The 20396-nt window shown below is 33.2% G+C and overlaps 1 protein-coding gene across 2 annotated transcripts; it reads left to right on the forward strand.

Moving 5' to 3' along the window:
* The first annotated feature begins 219 nt into the window (after nt 1–219).
* LOC105362097 (calmodulin) lies at nt 220–19176 on the forward strand. 2 transcript variants are annotated; one of them, XM_011499438.1, is made up of 4 exons: nt 220–861; nt 16168–16342; nt 18310–18552; nt 18648–19176. In XM_011499438.1, exons 1-4 carry the CDS (start codon nt 859–861, stop codon nt 18674–18676), a joined length of 450 nt encoding a protein of 149 aa, XP_011497740.1. In that variant the 5' UTR covers nt 220–858; the 3' UTR covers nt 18677–19176. The 2 variants fall into 2 exon arrangements, with proteins under 2 accessions (XP_011497740.1, XP_011497741.1); XM_011499439.1 differs by lacking the exon at nt 220–861 and adding an exon at nt 4317–4702.
* Nucleotides 19177–20396: the final 1220 nt, after the last annotated feature.

A 20396-nucleotide genomic window follows, 5' to 3' on the forward strand; every position in this document is an offset into this window, starting at 1 on the left:
CTCATGGAACCATTTTCTCTCGCTCTCCCGCGCACTTTCCATCATTGTCTCTCTCTTACCACGCGAATAGCAGCAGCAACAGCAGCAGCGGCAGCGGCAGCGGCGGCGACGACGGCTGCGGCGGCAGCTGCGGCGGCTCGGACGGCGGCGGTGGTGGCGGTGGCGGTGACGGCGGCCGCGACGATCAGCAGTCTTTCGGTGCTTTCCGAAGGTTAGTTGGTAAAAGTCGACAGACTTTTCGGATCTCGGTCGCCATCGTGTACATTGTGTACGTCGCCGCGCACGCCGTCGTTCTTTGGAGCTCAAGCTAACCGTCGCTTCATCTCTCCACCAGGAGTTCGTAGTAGCCAAGGAAACGAGGAGAGCGAGCAACGAGAAGAGGCGCGAAGGAAACGAGTGCGAAACTATTCGCACGGTTGTGTGGGCCGCGCACTCGCGCGTACGTGTACACCCATACGCGCTCGCATTAGCTAAAGAGAGACAGACGTACGCACCGTCGTCGGCTCATCCTCGTGTTTCTTCGTACAATTTCAGTCGTGCTGCGACACAACTCGCGTACGGTGTGTGCGTAAGACTTTCCACTTCCTTTCGCTTGTCTTTCCTTTTTTTTTGGTTTTCTCGTGAAGGAGCGAGGAAGCGGGAGTAAGAGAAAGAGAGACAGAGAAGCGCGAGAAGGGATTATAGCAGTGCGGAAGAGGGAGTGTGAGAGATAGATAGAGAGAGAGAGAGAGAGAGAGAGAGAGAGAGAGAGCGAGAGAGCAGCGAATCTCCCGCAAATTTTAGCGTACGTTTGCCGGACGACGCGCGCCCAGGAGTTTTCCGGCTCTTCCGTATTCGAAGAGAAATCACAAAGCATCAATGGTGAGTACGCGATAAACTTTCTTCTGTGTCTCTTCGTTTGCACCTCGTATGCCAAAGTCGCCGTAGCCTTTACGCGATACGCGTCAACGCGGAAACGGGCGCGATTCTCAAGAAGCTCCGACAAATATGTCGCCGCGCTGCCGCCGTCTCGCGAGGTTCGTCTGCCCGTACACACACGCACGCATTAATGCAAAAAACAAATTCGTTGCTGTTGGCCGTGGGAGAAAGAGAGAAAGAGAAAGCGAAAGAATTTTAGCCTCGTCCCAATGTCGAGGAGAGCGGAAATCGATCGATCGAACGAACGAATGGACGGATGGATAGGTGGATGGATGGATAGATGGATAATTGCGAGTCTGGCCGAGTCTCTTTAACTACGGAGGGACGTTGGTGAGGATGGCTGCGCCAGCCGGGATTCACGTATGCACGTGTTCGAATCAATCTTGAGAGGCAATCTATCTCTTTTACGGCTTACTCCACATCGATATACCACTGCTTTGGTATTTCGTTCTCGCCGTGGCCGAGCTTCGCGATTGGCTAATACGAGAACCATTTCCGCCGGAATCCACACGCATTTGCGAGACTAGAATTTCGACTGAAATACTTAAAATATAACCTGCAAAGTATGTTGATTATACGATAGACAAGGCGGCCGATCAGAAAATACCACCCCCATTATCTCCTATTATTATATGCATTTTTCGTATAAACATACGTACGCGTACAAGGCATTCATAGATGCACATACTTGAACGTGCGCGCACGCACGCACGCACGCACGCACGCACGCACGCATACGTGCCATCGTACGTGTATGCGTGTAGAAAGAGAGAGATAGCGATAGAGCGAGCGAGAGTGAGTAATGTCTTGTAAAATTTTTTTTATTTTAATTTTCCTAGTCGAATTGAACACACCCTATATTTAAATACAAAACAGTTTTTAAATATTTTTTGGATTACACCATTTTTGTGTGTGTCGCCGTGTTTAGATACTGACTGATTATCGATACACGTACATGTCCAAGTGTCGAGCGTCGTACGCGTTTGCCATGGAATTTTCACGATTAAATTGAATATCATATGTTGCATCGTTGAAGGGATGCGGATCGTTGCGTCGATGGGATTGATGGCGATGTATGGGACAGGGTGGGGTGGAGTGGAAAAGCAACGTTGTAAAGCTGGAAAATCGAGGGGAGATAATAGAGCTGATAGACTTGGAGATAGACCACAGCGCCGAGTTGGGTGGAAGATAAAGATGGAGAGAAATGCGGCTAATTTCGGTGTGCGCGCCCCTGTCTCTTTCTCCCATTCTTCCACCCTGCCCCCCCCCCCCATCCCTTTTTTTTCTCTCTCTTTCTCTTCTATTCCTCTCTTACCTCTTCCATTGCTACATCCCGTGCATATCGCCGGCTAATATTTCCAAAAAAGGAGTCTATACAACCGTTGCTTATTCACTGGGCTGTACGCGCGCGTAAACGATGTTGGGCAAACAATTTGGCGTGCGAGTGACTGTCGGAGGTGCGTTTTTCGATTCTTTTCTAGCGCTTCCCCCTCCGACTTCTATAATCGTCTTTATCGCCGTTATATCCTTCGCCTCGCGCGCTCAGTTCCGATTTTACTCTCCGTCTCACTTTCACGCACACGTTCACGATCTATAGGACACAGAGAGGCGCGCGCGCGCGCGCTCTTACATCGACTCGAGTTTTCTCGAGTTTGCCGCTGCGTAGGATCGCGGCGCCCGTGGCCATACACATCTACTTCCTTCTCAATGAAAACGGCGAATATTTATTGCATTTTTCATTCGTTTGCCATATTACTCTTTATCGAGGCACAATTGCCAATGATTAAGTAGGAGTCATGTTCGCGACGAAAATTATGCTCCCGCGATGTTTACCTAGCTATTTTCGCCCATTATCCGTCGATACGATAAGAGTTTGTCGGTTAGGTGTGCGTGTGGCGCGGGGTGGGGTGCGTGGAAGTGGAGGATGAAGAGAGTTAGAATTCGCGTGCTATTCCATCATTGATGGATGGCGCCAAGTGTTAATAGCATCTCTAGATGTGTGAACATATAACTAATTGTAACGGATGACCAATAGATTATGTATTTTACAGTAGTACTTGATTGTCCGACCTAAGAAATTGACATACGCATGTAGGTCTAGTTACTCGTGTTTACAAGAGGCTTCCAAAGCTGCTGGAACGAATCTTTTTTAAATTTACGTGTAACGTTTTTAGCACTTACCGACCAATAGATGGCGAGACTGGAGACTCGCGTGTGGATAAACTGTTACCGCGGCGTTATAACGAATTTTATGGAATGTAAATTAATACATCGTTATGTACTAATCTTTAATGAAATGTTAATTGTCTTTTAATCGAAGAGTAACTCCACCTACCAATCACTTGTTTCTCCCGATTTAAATCGACTCTTACCCTCTTAGTTCGATGCGTCAAAGAAGTGCCTTTTAAATTTTCGAACGTTAAGGACTCACATTATATACCTACAAAAAATTAAATAACATTTCATAAATGTATCGAAATTTAGATAATAAGAATAACCGGTGGAATAAACGATGAATTCTTCCAATTTCATTAATACACAAATACAAGAACATCACAACGGAAAGTGGATTGTGCAAATTCCTAACAATTACAATGACCATACCAATAGATCACGATTCACGCTTGTTTATTCGCTCATTATATCGACATTATTACAGGTATAAAAAAAATGTATTTTAAATAAATCTGAACGAACTAGTGTACTCAAAATAGGAAGTAGAGAAATAAACTTTATGTATGAATGAACAACGCATCTCGTAATGCAAACGACTGACCATTGATATTTAAAAAGTGTTACAATAATAATCCTAAATTGATCTACATAAATAATTTTTGTGTTTAATCGTTAATAATATAAAGCGAGAGAGAAAGAGATTCAAGAAGGGATGAGTTCGACTGTCGGTTTACGCGAAGTGGGGATTGAATTCAAGTGAAAGCAGAGAGAAAGACGGAAAATCGCAACGGGGTAGAAACGTCCAAGGCGGTGGCGCGTCGAGTCGACGTAGTGGTTAGAAGGAAAGAGAGAGAAAGAGATGGCGTTAGCCTTGGGGAAATCTGTCAGACTGGGTGCTCTCCGGGACACATACTCGGAGTAGTTGCGCGAAACTAGTGTCGGCAAAGTTGAAATCCACGACGAGCATATTTTTCTACTTGGTGGTCTCACATTGTAAAGAGAAAGAGAGTGAGAGAGAGCAGAGAGTATATACACGCGCGTAAATATAAATACGAATTTACGATTCTCATTTTCGACTTGCGCGCGCGCGCGCATTTGTACATATTTAAGAAAAGTAGTGGGAAGAGGGAGAGAGCGAACGGGCGAACGAGCGACGAGCGAACGACATACGCAGTCTTCTTGTATGCCAATGTGGCCTTCTGGCGGAGCATTGCGGAACTAACAGTTGCAAAAAACGAATCTTTTCGCGTCGCGCTCTCACCGTGATACTATATACGTACCAATTAACGCACAATTTATCGATCGATGTAAATATACGAATAAAATAGAACGGATTAACTCTACTTGTGCACTCGCGTCGTAATAAAGGGAGGAAAAGCTGTGAGGTAAGTAGAAGGAAGCGGATAAGGTGGTGGTGGCACGCAAACACGGCTTGAGAACGGATTGATTGAGCCCAAGAAGAGAGATAGAAGGCTGACGAGGTCGGCGGATTAAAGAGGGTACAAAAGGGGCGTTTTCTCTCGTCCAGGGCATCGTTGCTCCATTTTCCTAACGTTCACTAGACATCTGGTACAGGAGCTAAGGGAAGAAACAACAGCAGGACGACATGGTAAATTATGAGGAAGTGAAATGTGTGCGTGTGCGCCTGTATGCGAAGCTGTGTTTATTTACTTTTTCTTTTATTGGTTTAATGAAAGAGTGGCAGTGCAACGAGACGATCGATATATCATAAGCGCCAGCGTATGCGGATCCGAGGGAAGTGTGTCATCATTATTTTCTCGCTCACTTATACGATTATCCCTCGACTTTCTTATCAAACCTTTCTTATTCATTTTTAGTATTAACTTAAAAAAAAAAAAACAGTCTTTAAGCGCGTGCGTGTCCCTTCCAAAGACGGCTAAATTTTCTCGGGAGGGTGCTTACACTCAACGGAGTCTCTTATGGAAGGAGATTGCGAACGAGGCTAATACGAAAGTAAAGGAAACATATAATCGTGAACGGGAAAACACAGTAGAATAGAGAGAGAGAGAGAGAGAGAGAGAGTGTGTGTGTGTGTGTGTGTGTGTGTGTGTGTGTGTGCGTGTGTGAGAGAGAGAGAGCCGTCAACATCATGCCCGAGTCCGCTTGTTTGACGATCAATATTCTTCATACTTAGAGTTGTGCGACCCTATTTTTATTTATTACATTGTGAAAAAGAGAAGGGAAAACAAATTCACAGTAATCGCGCCCCTTGATGAAAAGCAATGAATTTTTTCACGGCTCGAAAATGGCTTACGGAAAGCCGTGGAGGGTACAGGACGAAAGGAAACGGGTCGGTGAAGAAGGGAGGTATTGCGGTGGTACTCCGACGACGTTTTGACCCACTTTCGTTTGGCGGTGGCGGAGACGGCGACGGCGACGACGGCAGCGGCGGTGGCAGCAGTGGCGGTGGCGGTGGCGGCGACGTTTCCCTCGCGTTGCGTCCGGATTTTCCACCCCTCGGAAGGGCGTCCACATTCACTCACTCACTCACGCATTCGCGAACCAACACACCTGGGTTAGCTCGAGCGGCCAACCCACTCTCACCCTCTCCTTGAAACCACGACAGGGCGAATCCCCTCCTCAATTGGCGTTTCGCTGGGAGTGCGCAACTTGCACGTCGACATCTCCGCCAGGAGCCCCCCCTTTTTTTGTTTTCTTCTTTATTCCCAAGTGGAATCGCATGTACGTCATCTATGCGCATCCGTCAGGAGTGGAAATGCGTTGGATAAGGCTGCGTCCGCGTTATATTGAAAAGGGGTGGATTTGAAAGGGCAAGGAAGACGAATGGTGGGTGGGTGCTTATTGCCCAAAATCTTGAAACAGGCGGTATTTTGCTGTTCTCCTCTGTCTCGCTTCCTTTTACCCTCTCTATTAACCTCTCACTCTCTGGCCTCCTCCGCGACCGTACACGTATTGATTTTTCGCTATCGCTGCGTTTTCCCCAAGAGTTTTCTTTACGTGGCGGCTGCTCGTCGAGTTTTTTCGCTCTCTTTCGGCATTATGTACCGTAGGCATCACTCTTCCCCTTGCGAATCGCACTTTTATGGTTATTGTTGTATCCTTTTTCTCACATTTATCAATAGTCCAATTTGTATTTGTTATCTTTTTATGCGGTTAATTATAAATTATTTGGGACATTAGTCTTATAAATATAATAAACTCGTTATAATTGATGCGAGGTATACTCATTATTATTCTTGATTTAATTGGAATTGATGTGATATCAGAATTATTTGCCATTATTAAATAATTGCCGGAGAAAATTGTCTGATATAATAGTTGAATTACGAAATTTTTATTGAAATAATCTCAGTCGTATTTTTTACAGCTTACAATTCTTAATAGTTTAGATCGTGATGTCATCAATTATATATATATAAATATATACATACGAAATTGAAATTTTTTTTCTTAATAAAATTTTCACATAAACGTACTTAGTAAAATCCGAATGTGTAACAAAATTATTTAACAATGTAAAATGAATTACTTGAGAGACAATATTATCACATTACCTTATAATCTATTTTAAAATCTTTATGGAGTATTATAAATTATTTTTAGATAAATTGATTGTAAGTTCAACAATAAATCTACCGAATGAGTATTTAAAACTATGCTAATTAAAATTTTACAAGTTTTTTAAATATCTAAAAATATTTCTATTTGTATATTTAAAAGCTCGACATAAACTATCAGTAAGGAGTACCATTTGCTTATTTGCTAATTTCACAGAGATTTTACTTATTAAATAAGGATATGCATACATTGGCAATATTAAATATATATATCGCGCTCTAATCATTTTTCAATAACGTAATACGCAAATGTTAATAATTTTTTGCAATTCTGACTTATCTACTTTTTTATTTATTAAGCATTAACCATATTATGTAGCCCCATAAATCGATTTCCTGTCTACAAATCAATTTGTAGAACATGCTTTAATCTATTTGTAGCTCCATTATTATTAGGAAATAAATGGCATTAAAACATTTAACTTATAAAATTAATGAAATTATTTTTAAAAGGTTGATGATTGATTAAAAAATGGCTGCGGTGCGTTAAATATGAAGTTCTAAAATCATTAACAATTACAAATTCTTTAGTATATGAACGAATATCATCTTAATAATTGATATAAATAAAATATATTATCTATTTGTTCTTAAAATTTTTTTGAATATTTTTTTTTATTAGAGTCCTTCTACAAATTTAAATTTCAGCTTTAATTCCAAAGTAATATTTCGTTTCTACCAATAAAGATTGTAGTTTATATTATGTAAGCCCAATATTACTTTATTATTTTAACATTCCTATTATATTACGATAAAACTTGCTTGTAAATGTTCAATCGTAAAAATCAGTTGCAAAATTAGTATCCAAACAAAATATTTCATGAAAAATTAAAAAAAAATTAGATAAGTTTTATAAATATAAAGTAATATTGTAGTCAAAAATATTATTTAGTGTAGAAATACTTTCAATTACAGGTGTTTGAAAACAAACCTGACACACAAATTAAGCAAAGATGTTGGTATTGATACGCTCTCTTTAGTAAACTGAACGTTAATCATCTAAATTTGTTCGCTATTAGAATAGTCAAATTTTATTTACAAAGCCTAATATTTTTAACACAATTATTGTGAGTTATGCAGTTTTTATTCAACATTAGATTTTTTATTGATGGTATAGAGAGAGAGAGAGAGAGAGAGAGAGAGAGAGAGAGAGAGAGAAAGATGGAAAATTAAAAACATGTAGACATTTTTCACAATTTTTTCCGGCTTGAGTGAATTTCTCATTCCGCGAATAAAATATTTTGTAAATGAAGGGCATTTTTATTAGAATATTTGGAGTGTTCTCGAATAGAAAAACTATGATGATAGAGTGATGATGGACTCCTGGAGATAGTAAAAATTCTGTTTTTATTCACCTATTATTCGTACTTTATATTTGACTTTGAATTAATTTAAATTCATTGTTGAAATTAACATTTAAATTATGCTTTGTAATCCTAATTGATTTTTAAATTGGAAAGAATTTTGAGGCAAAATAATCATAAAAATTAAATCAGGTTGAAGGCTTATTTAATACTTGAAATTCAGTTTTTATTTTATCAAGTTATATAAATATATTTAACATTAGGATAACATGCAAATAATAATTCAATGAAGTTTTTTATTTTTATACATAAAGTACTAGTCGATTGATTAAATACTAAATAGTAGAATTCTGAATGTATGCGTTGTATTTAATTCTTAACTTTCATAAACACACTTTTCTCCTTTATTCTTTTGAAAATATATTCACATCAAATTAATGTCTATATACACAATATATATAAATAAATAGCACATAAATGATTAATGTTTTCTTTTTTTCTTTTTAAGACACGCTTCATCCCCATATTTCTTATTTGAAATATTTATACTAACAATATTGGAAATATTTTTAATAATAACACCGGGATTTTAGTGTATACAAATATAAATAAAACAATATTATTTATATACGTTTTAATAACCAAACGTCCTTGTTGGTTAAACATTAAAAGAAAACAAAACAAATCTCCATAAACCAACAAATCATTTGGCAAATTACAAAACGGCTAATCGATCGGTTACTTTTCTAGTTATTCTTATTGAAATAGAAATAGTAAGGGAATTATTCAGAAAAATACGTAGGTGATTAGTAATTACAGAACCTCGCAGTTTGTTATCCAACAATTTTTCTCGTCTCTGTTTTTATCGCCTATGTAAAAGTGTTTTACCAGTAGAAAATGCATAGAAACGGATTCTAGAAATAAAATCTTGAAGAAAAAGACAATGTATTCATGGATTTTTTTAAATAAAATAGTTAAATTGGAACGATCATTGTATTATTCATCATTCAGCACGCGAGACCGCAAAAGACACGAAAATCTCAAATATTACATCGATAAGCAGTTAAATAAATGAGAAAAAACAGAATTATAAAATAACATAAAATGACACATGATTAACTTATGATGAATTTCTTTTAATATTCAAAGTAAATTACAAAAAGTAATACATTATGTATATTATAAAAATTATGTAATTATTTTTATATGAATTTTGTTACAGTTTTCTGTCACAATTATTCCTATTAAAAAAACGTTATCAATAAATGTTTTTTTTTCGTTTGTAGTACTAACAAATTTACGTAATAACTTGTATTTTATAGGTATGTAAATTAAAATTTTCAGAATAATTATTAAACTTTCATTGTCGAGAAATTAATTTTATGCATTGAAAAGTCATGTAATTAACATCAGCAATTTACTATTTTATGTAAGCTCTGAAATTATATTTTGTATTATAATTCAGTTATCGGTAGATTACTTATTTTTTAATAATTCAAACTGTATGTATTTCTAATTGGAGATTTATTTGTTTTCATAATTTAAAATAATGTAGAATATAAAAGTTGATATATACATTTTAAAGTATAATTCAATACAATTATTAGAAATTTAAATATATACTGTTAGCTATAAATAAACGAATAATTGTTCGAGCCTTCACTAGTAACTGTACAGCACATTGTACAATTAATGCAATTTATCAGGTTTTTATGATATATAAATAAATAAATATTGAATTTTTTAATTAACAGTTTCCCTTGTATTTTCCATTGATACTTGACTGTTTAAATAATTCAATGAAAGATGTGCGTCTCATTAATTGGAATGCCAATTCGTATTGACATTCGTCAAAACAGTTTCTCAAACAATTTCTGCATTCATAATTAAGATTAACATAAAATAAAAGTCCATCAGTTTATTGATAAGGCAAATTTCTTTGGTACGTGTCTTGTTTATATTACTGTATATTTATAATAATTATTAAATGGTAATAATAATGTATATACTCGAGTTATAAATTTATTATTCTGCTAATCACGTTATGCAAATAAATTAAAAATCAATAATATTTATTTAAGACAATAATTCATAATACCACAAGAATTATTTTTAATTGTATAGTTTTTTTTTAATCTCTTGGACAAATAAACAGATAATTCCTGTTCATCAATATACATATATATATATACACGCGCGGGCGCGCGCGCGCGCGCGCACACACACACACATATATATATATATATATATATATAATGTACTACTATAGATAATTCTATGAGATAGTTTTAATATTCAATTTATATATTACAATCCACTCAAATTCGGAATTCTGAGTAAATTACATAGAGCTTTGTAGCGAATTTCGTTAATTTCAAACGTCATTAAGAATAATGATTGTGTATACCTTACACATTTGTCGATTCGACGTCCTAATCGCGCTATGCGCTCGCCAAACACATGTGTGAGACAAATCGAGATAAGCTAGCGCGAGGTTCTTCGCGTCATAGGTTAAAGGGTTAACTCCGTTAAACTTCGCACTCGAATTCTATTTTAATACGGTCGCGAGTTCAAATTAATCGAACGTTTCTTTTTGGTATTGGTTATTGGTCTAAACAATACTTAAGGAACTTTGTTGGCGTTTAGAAAAGTATAAAGTACACGTTTTTCTTGTTCCTTGTATTTAACGGTGCCATTAATAAATTTTTTTATCAAACGAAATGACATTTATTGAAAGATGATGCTGAATTACAATTCAATTTGAATTATTACATATTGAAAGGCTTTCAATTTTTTCTAAATTTTTCATTACGAAATTATGATATTTCAATTTTAAAACTAAAATTTTAGTACTTTTACAATCGTTGAAAATGACTGTCTTCATCGGCCTTAAAATTAAAAGTAAATTAAAAGTAATTTCGATTAAAATTTTCCTATACAATAATAAGGTATTTAGAATGTAAATATACTTTAATTAATTTATTATTCTGATAGACTGTAATCAATATAAAGGAAATTTGAAGTTTACATTTGTATCATTTATCGATTACTTTGTCATTACCTACATGTCAATGGATATTATTAGATTTTTATATAATTTTTATTGAAAATTCAAATCTTCATATTTTTATTTTACTTTTTATTTTATATAAATAAATTTCTTGGCTTTAGCCTCGATAACAGGTTTCTCTTCAAGAATTGTAAAGAAACTCCGTTTACGTTATTTTATCTTTTTTTTTAATCTTATTTTCATGAGTTTGACGAGCCGTGCAAATCTCGTAATCATTTAGCTACTGGATTATGCATAAGCAAATGTTTCTTAATAATAGAGAGACCGAATTGCTAAATATAATGGTTTAGTTTTTTTTCGCAAATGTTAACCTTGATGCGTAGGAATTGTTTAATGTATGTCTGAGGTTAAAACTTATCCAAGTTTGTTGATAATACATTTTTTAGCCTTGAAATTGTGACAGTACATATGAATAATATGAAATGTCATAAATAAATTTATTTATGAATATTTTTTTTTATAGAATTTTCACGTAGTAGAATGATATTTATATAAAATTTTCAATAAAATTGATATAGATGAGTATGAAAAAATATATATATATATATATTCGATTTTAAACAATTACATCAACAAGTATTAGGTGCAAACTGTATTCTAATGATAATTGGAATTCATTGCGTAATCATAATATGGTTTCATAATCTGCGAATTACAAATTTCTTGGCAGAATATTGGAGATTTATATTGCAGAATGTTCATACTAGATAGTGTAAGTAAGCCTTTGATTTGATAAATTAATTAAATGTATAATATATGTATATATATATATATATATATATATATATAACGTTTGATTTTTAATACATCATCTAAATTAAATTGAATCAAATGAAACCTCAGGGACGATTTTTACAATTTTTTTCATTAATCCTCGTGATTTCCCTCACACTTTCTCCCGCTGTCTATCATTCCGTTTTTTCCTATATCAAGATTTTTATATGAAAATGCTATATTATACCGGTGGTTGTCTTGAGTCGCGGACACGACATCGTAATAATAATGCATGTCTTGCACGTGCCCACACTAATATAGATATTCCTATGTACGTGCAGAATACGTATAAAGATTGGAGGAGGAAATATAGTGACAAATTGTCAAGTCGTTTATTGTTGTAATTCATTTTTCTCGACACGTGGATTTATTCGAACGCCCTTTGGAACAGTTACGTGAGTCGTATACGAAGTGCGGAACTCGTGTATATTACTTGGGTGGACTGGAGCAATCGATATTAGCTTGTCTGACACAATCAAGATTTTCTAGGTCGTTTAGACTTATCCTTCTTTTTTTTTTCTTTTTTTTTTTAAAGAACAATTTGTTTGAGAGGCGAATATAATGTATATGCCAACTGGAAGAAGAAACGTTTTTATCGAACCTTGATTTAAATATTACATTAGAGGAATATTTGTTATAAAAAGAATTTTCAATTTTACTTTCTTACGAGCGTGCTGTTATAAAGAATTTATATTTTTCTTTCATTGTAAATACAGTGCTATTAATACATTTTGAAAACACCTATACTTTTCAGAGGACTGACATATCAAGGGTGGGTATGTGTCTCTCCGTTTTTGTGTTATAATAATAGGGGATTTATTATTATTAAAAGGGAAAAAAAGAAATTATTCTTCTGTTATCTATACGAACATTACAAAGGTAATACTAGCAAAGCGGAAAGACTTCGAAAAAAATTTTTTAAAATGTTTTTGAATATATATATATATATATATATATATATATATATATCTAATAAATTTTTGTATTAGAGATTTATTGTAGAGATAAATATACGATTTATAACTGCTCATTAAATAATACCTCTCATGTAGTTTATTACGTATTTAAAAACGAACTGATTCATAAATATTTTAAACATTTTCTGAAATATCAATAAATTTAACAAAAAATTTATTCGAAATTACTCATTATTTGTGCAATACTTTAAAATAAAACTTATCAATCAAATAAATTATAAATGTAATTAAAATTTTGCTTACATCAGAAATTTCAGCTCTTTTTAAAGCTTATTAATCTTTGTTATTTACGAGGATTGAAAGAGATAATATTTGTTAGCTTATTCAAGAATATTCATGTTAATTTTGGTATTTTAAGGAAACACGTCGGGAATAATTATTTGAAAAAGTTGTTTATTAATATTAATGCTTTATTAATTTGAATTATTAAATTATTAATAATATTATAATATTCAATAATATTGAGAGGAATTAAATTAATGAGTTTAGATACAGCAAATAAATAGGAAAGTAACACGATAATATAACAAATATTGTTACATTTTTTAAACCAAAAAATTAATGGCATTATTTCTGCTATTGTTTCATTTTTCTAGTTTCAAGGATAGCATTATTCAGGTTTTTATCGATATGTGGACAATGGAAGACATCGGAGTTGTATATAAATATGTTTATGGTCATAAAGTTCGATGCCCATAAGATTGTTTAATGACTCAAACAATGCGGATTGCATATATGTAAAACATTCATTTTTTAATTAATTGTGCATTGATTAGAGTCAAGATTTAACTATTGCAATATTCTTCATTATTTTCGTTCATGAAAATAAAAATGAAAACAAAAACAAAATAAAACAAAACAACGAACATAAACAAATAAAAAAAAAGAAGTATTAATATTAATCGAATGATACTGTATTTGACAATAATCAAAGTGTTGTCACATTTATTAAATATCTAATCTACAATGAAATGACCGAAAAACGTTCTTAATAATTATTGGAAAATATATAGTTTTGTTGAAAATGCTGAAATTTTTTAAGGACTTTCAATTAACCGAAATGTCTCTACTAAATTGAAAGATATGTTCGTATTAAAAAGTATTCGTTTTGCGTAAAGAGCTTTATATTGACAATTAAATAAATAGGAAAGAGATAAGAGCATAGTTACTACTTTCGGCCCATTCATCTTATTTTCTTCAAATATTTAATCGAGCAGAATCTCGATGGCTATTCATAATGCATACCGTGAAGTGCATGCGTCATTGTGGTCCACAGGGTAACAAAATCAAAATCAAAATCGGTAGATTCGTTAGAAGTATAATAAAGGAGAAAACAATTCCATCAATTTAAAAGGTTATGACGACTATTGTACAAGATTTTAACGGCATTGTTGTATTCATCGTCTATTGAATCAGTTGAACGATGCTATTAACACTAAATACATTTCCTTCGATAAATGGCGACTTATATTTCATAGATTGTCGCTGTAAAATTACACGTAAACTGCATTTTAAATTAATTTCGTTCAGTATTTGTTTGCAAAATATGATCTCCCGTAATTTTTTTTTTTCTTTACCCATGTGAGATATAATTATTTTCAAGTAAATTACTTGTAGTTTACGTAAGATTGATCAAAGCAACGTAAAATTTTTAGAGAAATTTTCTTTTTATGCGCTGGAAACATAATTAAAGGCGAATATAATTTAATTCCACGGAGATAAAACGTTTACATTGTAATATAAAAAATAATTTGACTTAAGTTATGCACTTAAAGCGTGTTTGCAATTACATGTTTATGCACTTTGTGAAATAAATTTCGTTCGTTAAATATAATATTAAATGGAATAGTTTTATCTTACGCGTTAATTTTCCTTTACAATTTTCAGAAATAGAGAAATAAGATGAAAAATGTTAAATTTCTGTTAATTTTTAATTTTTAATTTTTATTAAATGTTTACGAGGAATAACGTGAAAAGTCATAAGAATTATGATTTATAAAATTAATAAGACAGCGATTGTGAAAATGTATATTGGTTAAAAAGTATTTGCGTATAAATGTTCGATATAACTGTAATAGTTTATTTTATAAACTATAAATTTAATTTATAATTTGAACTTAGTGTATTCTGTAGTGTACTATTGTAGTATTATAAATGCAATGTTAGTGACTCGGCTCGCGCTCAAAAAATTAATATTTTCATGATATTAGCTTTATTCCGTGGTTTATTGGCGTAGCTCCAACTAAGTAACGTTGGTTTCACATTTTTTTTTAATTTTATTTTCCAGCATAAATATCTTCTTTAAAATTGATAATAGCATTTCAAATTGAGCTGATTGATTTTCACATTCAATTAATTATAATGCGCATGTATCTATCATGCGCTCGTCATCAATAAAAATCCGTCAATATAAAGTTATCAAATTACCGTATCACATATTCTTATTTAGTGCATTGGGATCTTCGTAACATAGTACAGTAGGTAATAATAATTTCATCATCGCTCACGAAGATTTATATATTTTATTAATTTGACGTTGATTGTATTATATTGGTATGGCTAATGTAATAAAAAGAAGAAAAAAAGAGAGAGAGAAAAGCCTTGTAAAAACGTCGAAGAATAATATTTACCATAGTATTTTAACGATCTACTAAATAAAATTACGATATTATTATTGCAAGTAAATTGATTGATTTAAATTTAGATTTATTAACTATAAAGATGTTTAAGACTGACTTGTAAAAAGTCTGCGTGGTGAAGACTGTTTAAGAACTTCACCAATCAGAATAAAATATTGTATTAATTGTATCGTAATATTCATAATTAAGACGTTAAAGTGTGATCTAGTTTGGTACTCATTTGGTACTCGTTTGGTACCCCGAACATCTAACAGTGCACAAAGTTAATTTGCCCTTTTTGTGAGAAAAAAAGTCGAGGAAAGCACTTCGCAGGAAGGTGCCAGGAAGCCAAATAAAAAGTAAAAAGGAAACAGACGGATGCTGCTGATGTACCTCCTCCCCTCCCCTCTCCAACCCCGCCGCCGCTCCCGGAAATGCATATAAAGTCATTCAGCGTCGCGTAATTTTCGTGGTTGGCCAATTGCTCGTAAGTCTATGCGTAAGATCAGCGTGTAAGGAGCTTCGATCAGATCGACCGTAGACAGCGTCGTCGCCGTCGTCGCCGTCGTCCTCGTCCACACTGCGAATTGCATAGCTACGGACGCTAATTGCCCGCGGGGAGCGCCGCCAATATTTATTAGCGCCTTCTTTTTTTTTTATCTCCTTAACTTTTATCACCCCGTGCGCACCATTTTCATTAACGGCAATTGCTTGGTTTGTTGCAAATTGCAGGCTGACCAACTTACAGAGGAGCAAATCGCCGAGTTCAAGGAGGCGTTCTCGCTGTTCGACAAAGACGGCGACGGCACCATCACCACCAAGGAATTGGGCACTGTGATGCGCTCCCTTGGACAGAATCCCACAGAGGCCGAATTGCAGGACATGATCAACGAGGTTGACGCTGACGGTGAGATGCAGTGGCTTTCGTGGCACTCCTTCGATCCTTCTTTTATCCTGATTTTTGCTCGATCGATTTTATTGCACTAGCAGGCCACGATAATTTATCTACGAAATCATAATGTCTTAACGAAGAAGGAATGCTCGTGTTGTATTGGTAAAAAATGAAGAAAATAATAGCGCTAGAGCTTTGTTTCAAATCTAGCGATTAACTCACTTTCTATTTCTGAAAAATGACATTTCCTCTTCCACTATCATATATTTTGGGGTTCCGAAAATTAATACTCTTGACATTACTTAAAAAAAAAAAATTTATTATCGAGCTTATACAGTTAATTCACAAATCGATGTAATTCATAAAATTTATAAAAATACAATCCAGTGTCAGTAATAAAATGGCTTTTGTCGTATGTAATAATAGATTATGTGAATATGTTTGAATAGGTTCGAAATGTAGATAAAAACGTAGGTTTGCTTTATGAGACAATTAAAATAATATTAATAAAGTTGGTTTGTTTTGGAACGATGTTCTAAGTATTTAAATATGTGCACTATAAATTGAGTAATATTCTTAAGAATAGTTTTTGTATTATTTGACAAAGGTGGCAAAGATTAATGTAAAAAATAGTTATTCATACGAAGGTTGCGCGAATTTTTTTTTGTTTTTTGTTTTTGTTTACTATTGTAAGTAAGTAGAACGAACTTTCTATAAAATTATCAGAATTTATAAATAACGTAACGGTTGAAAGAAGAATGATGTCATTGTTTAAAAAAAAATAAAAAAGTTAATAGACGAATATTGTGTTAAGGTAAGGAAATTTATATTTTTTAAAGATCAAACGGTAAATTACGATTGTTTAAAATTAAATAATACTCTTATTTATTAATTTTGTGAATTGACAATTTGTTTGTTTTTTGTAATTCTTTTTTTTCTTCTTCAAATTTTATATGATTTCAACATAGATATAATTGACACATTTAAAATTAAAATTGTACTATTAGTAGAAACATTGAATGCTGCTAATGATAATGTGTAATTAATGAAAATGCTTGTTACGTAAATTAAAAGCTTTGCGTCAATAGATAATGAACTCTAATATGAAAACTTTAATTAATCGAGTCAGTGTAATGAATACAATCAATTATGTATCCTTGCAAATATTGTCTAATGAAATGTGTTCCATTGAATATTATATTTGTTGATAAAAATAAAGTGACGCTTATCATGTATTATTACTACGTCGATTTTTTTAATTAAAAAAATAACAATTTTTATAATTTTTTTTTTTTTTTTTTTTTTTTTTTTTTTTTTTTTTTTTTTTTTTTTTTTTATATCTGATTTATATAATAATTTATTATAGATAATAATTTTCAGGCAATTGCCTCTATTATCATGATAATATAAGTGTGAAAATATTTTTTAATTTAAATATTACATACGGTGCAAAAGCTGAAAATAACGTTGAGAAAGAAATATTGATTAGATTAAAATTTGTTCATATTAATATAATATTATATTTAATACGTTGTGTTTGCGTTGACTCGATGAAGATAAAATTTAATTATGAAAATTGTTGGCAGTTTGTTTTGAAATCGCGTTAACTATCCTTTTGTAATTAAAGTTTTGGCAGTTTATTTAATCTTTAACGATTCATTTTCTGCAGCGTTATATTTAAAATCATGTAAATAGACCGATGAGTTTTTCATTCGCACGACCCAATGGAACAATAAGTCTATGATTTGCAAGCTTCGCCAATGCAAAGAAATCATTTGTTCGTTCGCGGGAAGAAAACGAAGAAAGAAAACGAAATAAAACAAAATAAAACAAAACATAGAGATAGAAAAACATTCATTACTCATTGCAATAATTGAATAATAATTGAATAATTAAATAATAATCAACTTTAATCGAATATTATTGCATATTTGCATTATATAATAGTGCCATGAGATGTAAATTTACGTATCTACTTTCAGGCAATGGTACAATCGACTTCCCTGAGTTCTTAACAATGATGGCGCGCAAGATGAAGGACACGGACAGCGAGGAAGAAATCAGGGAGGCCTTTAGGGTGTTCGATAAGGATGGCAATGGCTTCATATCGGCAGCCGAGTTGAGACACGTCATGACAAATCTCGGCGAGAAGCTCACCGACGAAGAGGTCGACGAAATGATTCGGGAAGCGGACATCGATGGCGACGGACAAGTTAATTATGAAGGTGAGAAGAGCCAATTCCTAGCGAACTCCCTCGTTAAGCACGAGTGCGCGCGACAAATAATAATCCCTCATATGTGACTTTATGTTTTGTTGCAGAATTCGTCACAATGATGACATCAAAGTGAATTAACTAATGTGCTTGGGAAAACTCGCGATTTAGAGTGGTGTTGACGTACTAAAGAAAAAAAAATGAAGAATCAAGCGATAAAAACAAAAAACCATAAATGAAAAAACGTCTCAACCAAAAAAGTGGATAAAGTCTTGTATCAGGATGCAAAGGAGTCTTGAACACAAGATGTTAATGTCCCGTTCGACATGTATTAATCGTCGTCGTTTACGATAAGTAATAAGGGAAATTAATATTATTTAATTCAGAGTCTACCAGCAAAAATGAAAAAAAAAAAAGTAATTATCAATCGGTCATTTTTCTTAACAAGTATGTGCGCGTACACAATAAGCACACACCTGTTAACAAATGTGTCGTCAATATGCTTTTATTTGCAAACGATAAAAAACAAAAAACAAACTTTTAAAATGATAAAAGAACAAAAAAATTCGAGTCTATGTGTATCGCACGAGGGCACGCAACAACTACAACTACAACAATTAAAACGAAAACTTTGCATTTCCGCTTTCCTTTCCGAATTTACACACCCGATTTCTAAGCCTCTTTCTTTCCTCAATTTCTCCTTTTTAACGAAATATCGTATTTAATGGAAAAGAAATGGCAAAAAGAATTTTGGGCGCGTCAAGTGAAATCGTAAATTAAACAAACAAAAAAGTGAATATAGTATAGTAGATTTTTCCTTCACGTTTCTTTGAATAAAGTTTGATGCGTTTTCTCAGTCGAAGGTCGACCCATGAGTCATTCATGTATAAGAAGAAAGTGAAACAATCTTAGATAAAAATTAATTGAAAAGTATAATACACGAATTGCGTATAAACGGAAAAACGAAATCTTATTTGCGATAATTCATCAAATTTTGTTCAAAGGCAGTGTAATTTTTTAAATAAATATAATGCATATTGAAGTAAATTAGGATTAAGTCCTCCCTTTACTGTTATTATTGCTATACATATCGAGCTTTCCGAAACCTATTTTCTCTTTTACACTTCACGCTTGTAAACAAACATTAAAAAAAACACAAAAACAAAAAAAAAACAAAAAATGTATTTGCGACAACAATATTTAACCAGTTAACGAAATTATTGATTAACGTGGAACGCACGTACACAATTTTTAGTTAAACTTGTTATCCATTGGTTCCGCAGTCAATTAGAATAAATTTTTAAGTTTTTATAAATGTCTTTTTTCTCATTCAATTTACTTGTTTGAATATATTTATATATAGATGTGTGTGTATATATATACCACAATGTAATGATCATTAGGCAGGACTTGGATAATTTTTAAAGGTGAATATTAAAATAAAATAACCTTTCGCAAAACGGATTCGCTCGATATTTCATAACGATATCCTAAACTAAAGTGTGTAGTGTCTGGTAATTTAATTTATATAAGTAAAACACGCTGAGAAATGTAAAAAAAATATGTATGTATATGTGTATATATATATATATATATATATGTATATATATATATATAAATAAAATATCGTATCGACGAACTATTGCAAAGTTCTAAGGTGAAGAGGAGCAGTGCAAAGCCTGAAAAGTTTGATAGAGCTGCAATTTATATGTGAACTTTTGTGCTAAAAAGCAATGCATTTTCAAACATATAAATTAAAGACAAGCTTGAAAACATCTAAAAGTCGAAGTTCATTTACCTTTTCATTTTAGATTTCGACTTTGTAAAAAAAAGTGTTTTCTCGTCAAAGTTCCATC

Source organism: Ceratosolen solmsi, unplaced genomic scaffold, assembly GCF_000503995.2.
Source record: "Ceratosolen solmsi marchali unplaced genomic scaffold, CerSol_1.0 scaffold35, whole genome shotgun sequence".
Lineage (NCBI taxonomy): Eukaryota > Metazoa > Arthropoda > Insecta > Hymenoptera > Agaonidae > Ceratosolen > Ceratosolen solmsi.

Excerpts from the sequence above, each read along its gene's own strand:
- LOC105362097 (XM_011499438.1), top strand. Across the intron at positions 16,343-18,309 it reads CAACGAGGTTGACGCTGACG|GCAATGGTACAATCGACTTC; the intron begins GTGAGATGCAGT and ends ATCTACTTTCAG. Across the intron at positions 18,553-18,647 it reads CGGACAAGTTAATTATGAAG|AATTCGTCACAATGATGACA; the intron begins GTGAGAAGAGCC and ends GTTTTGTTGCAG.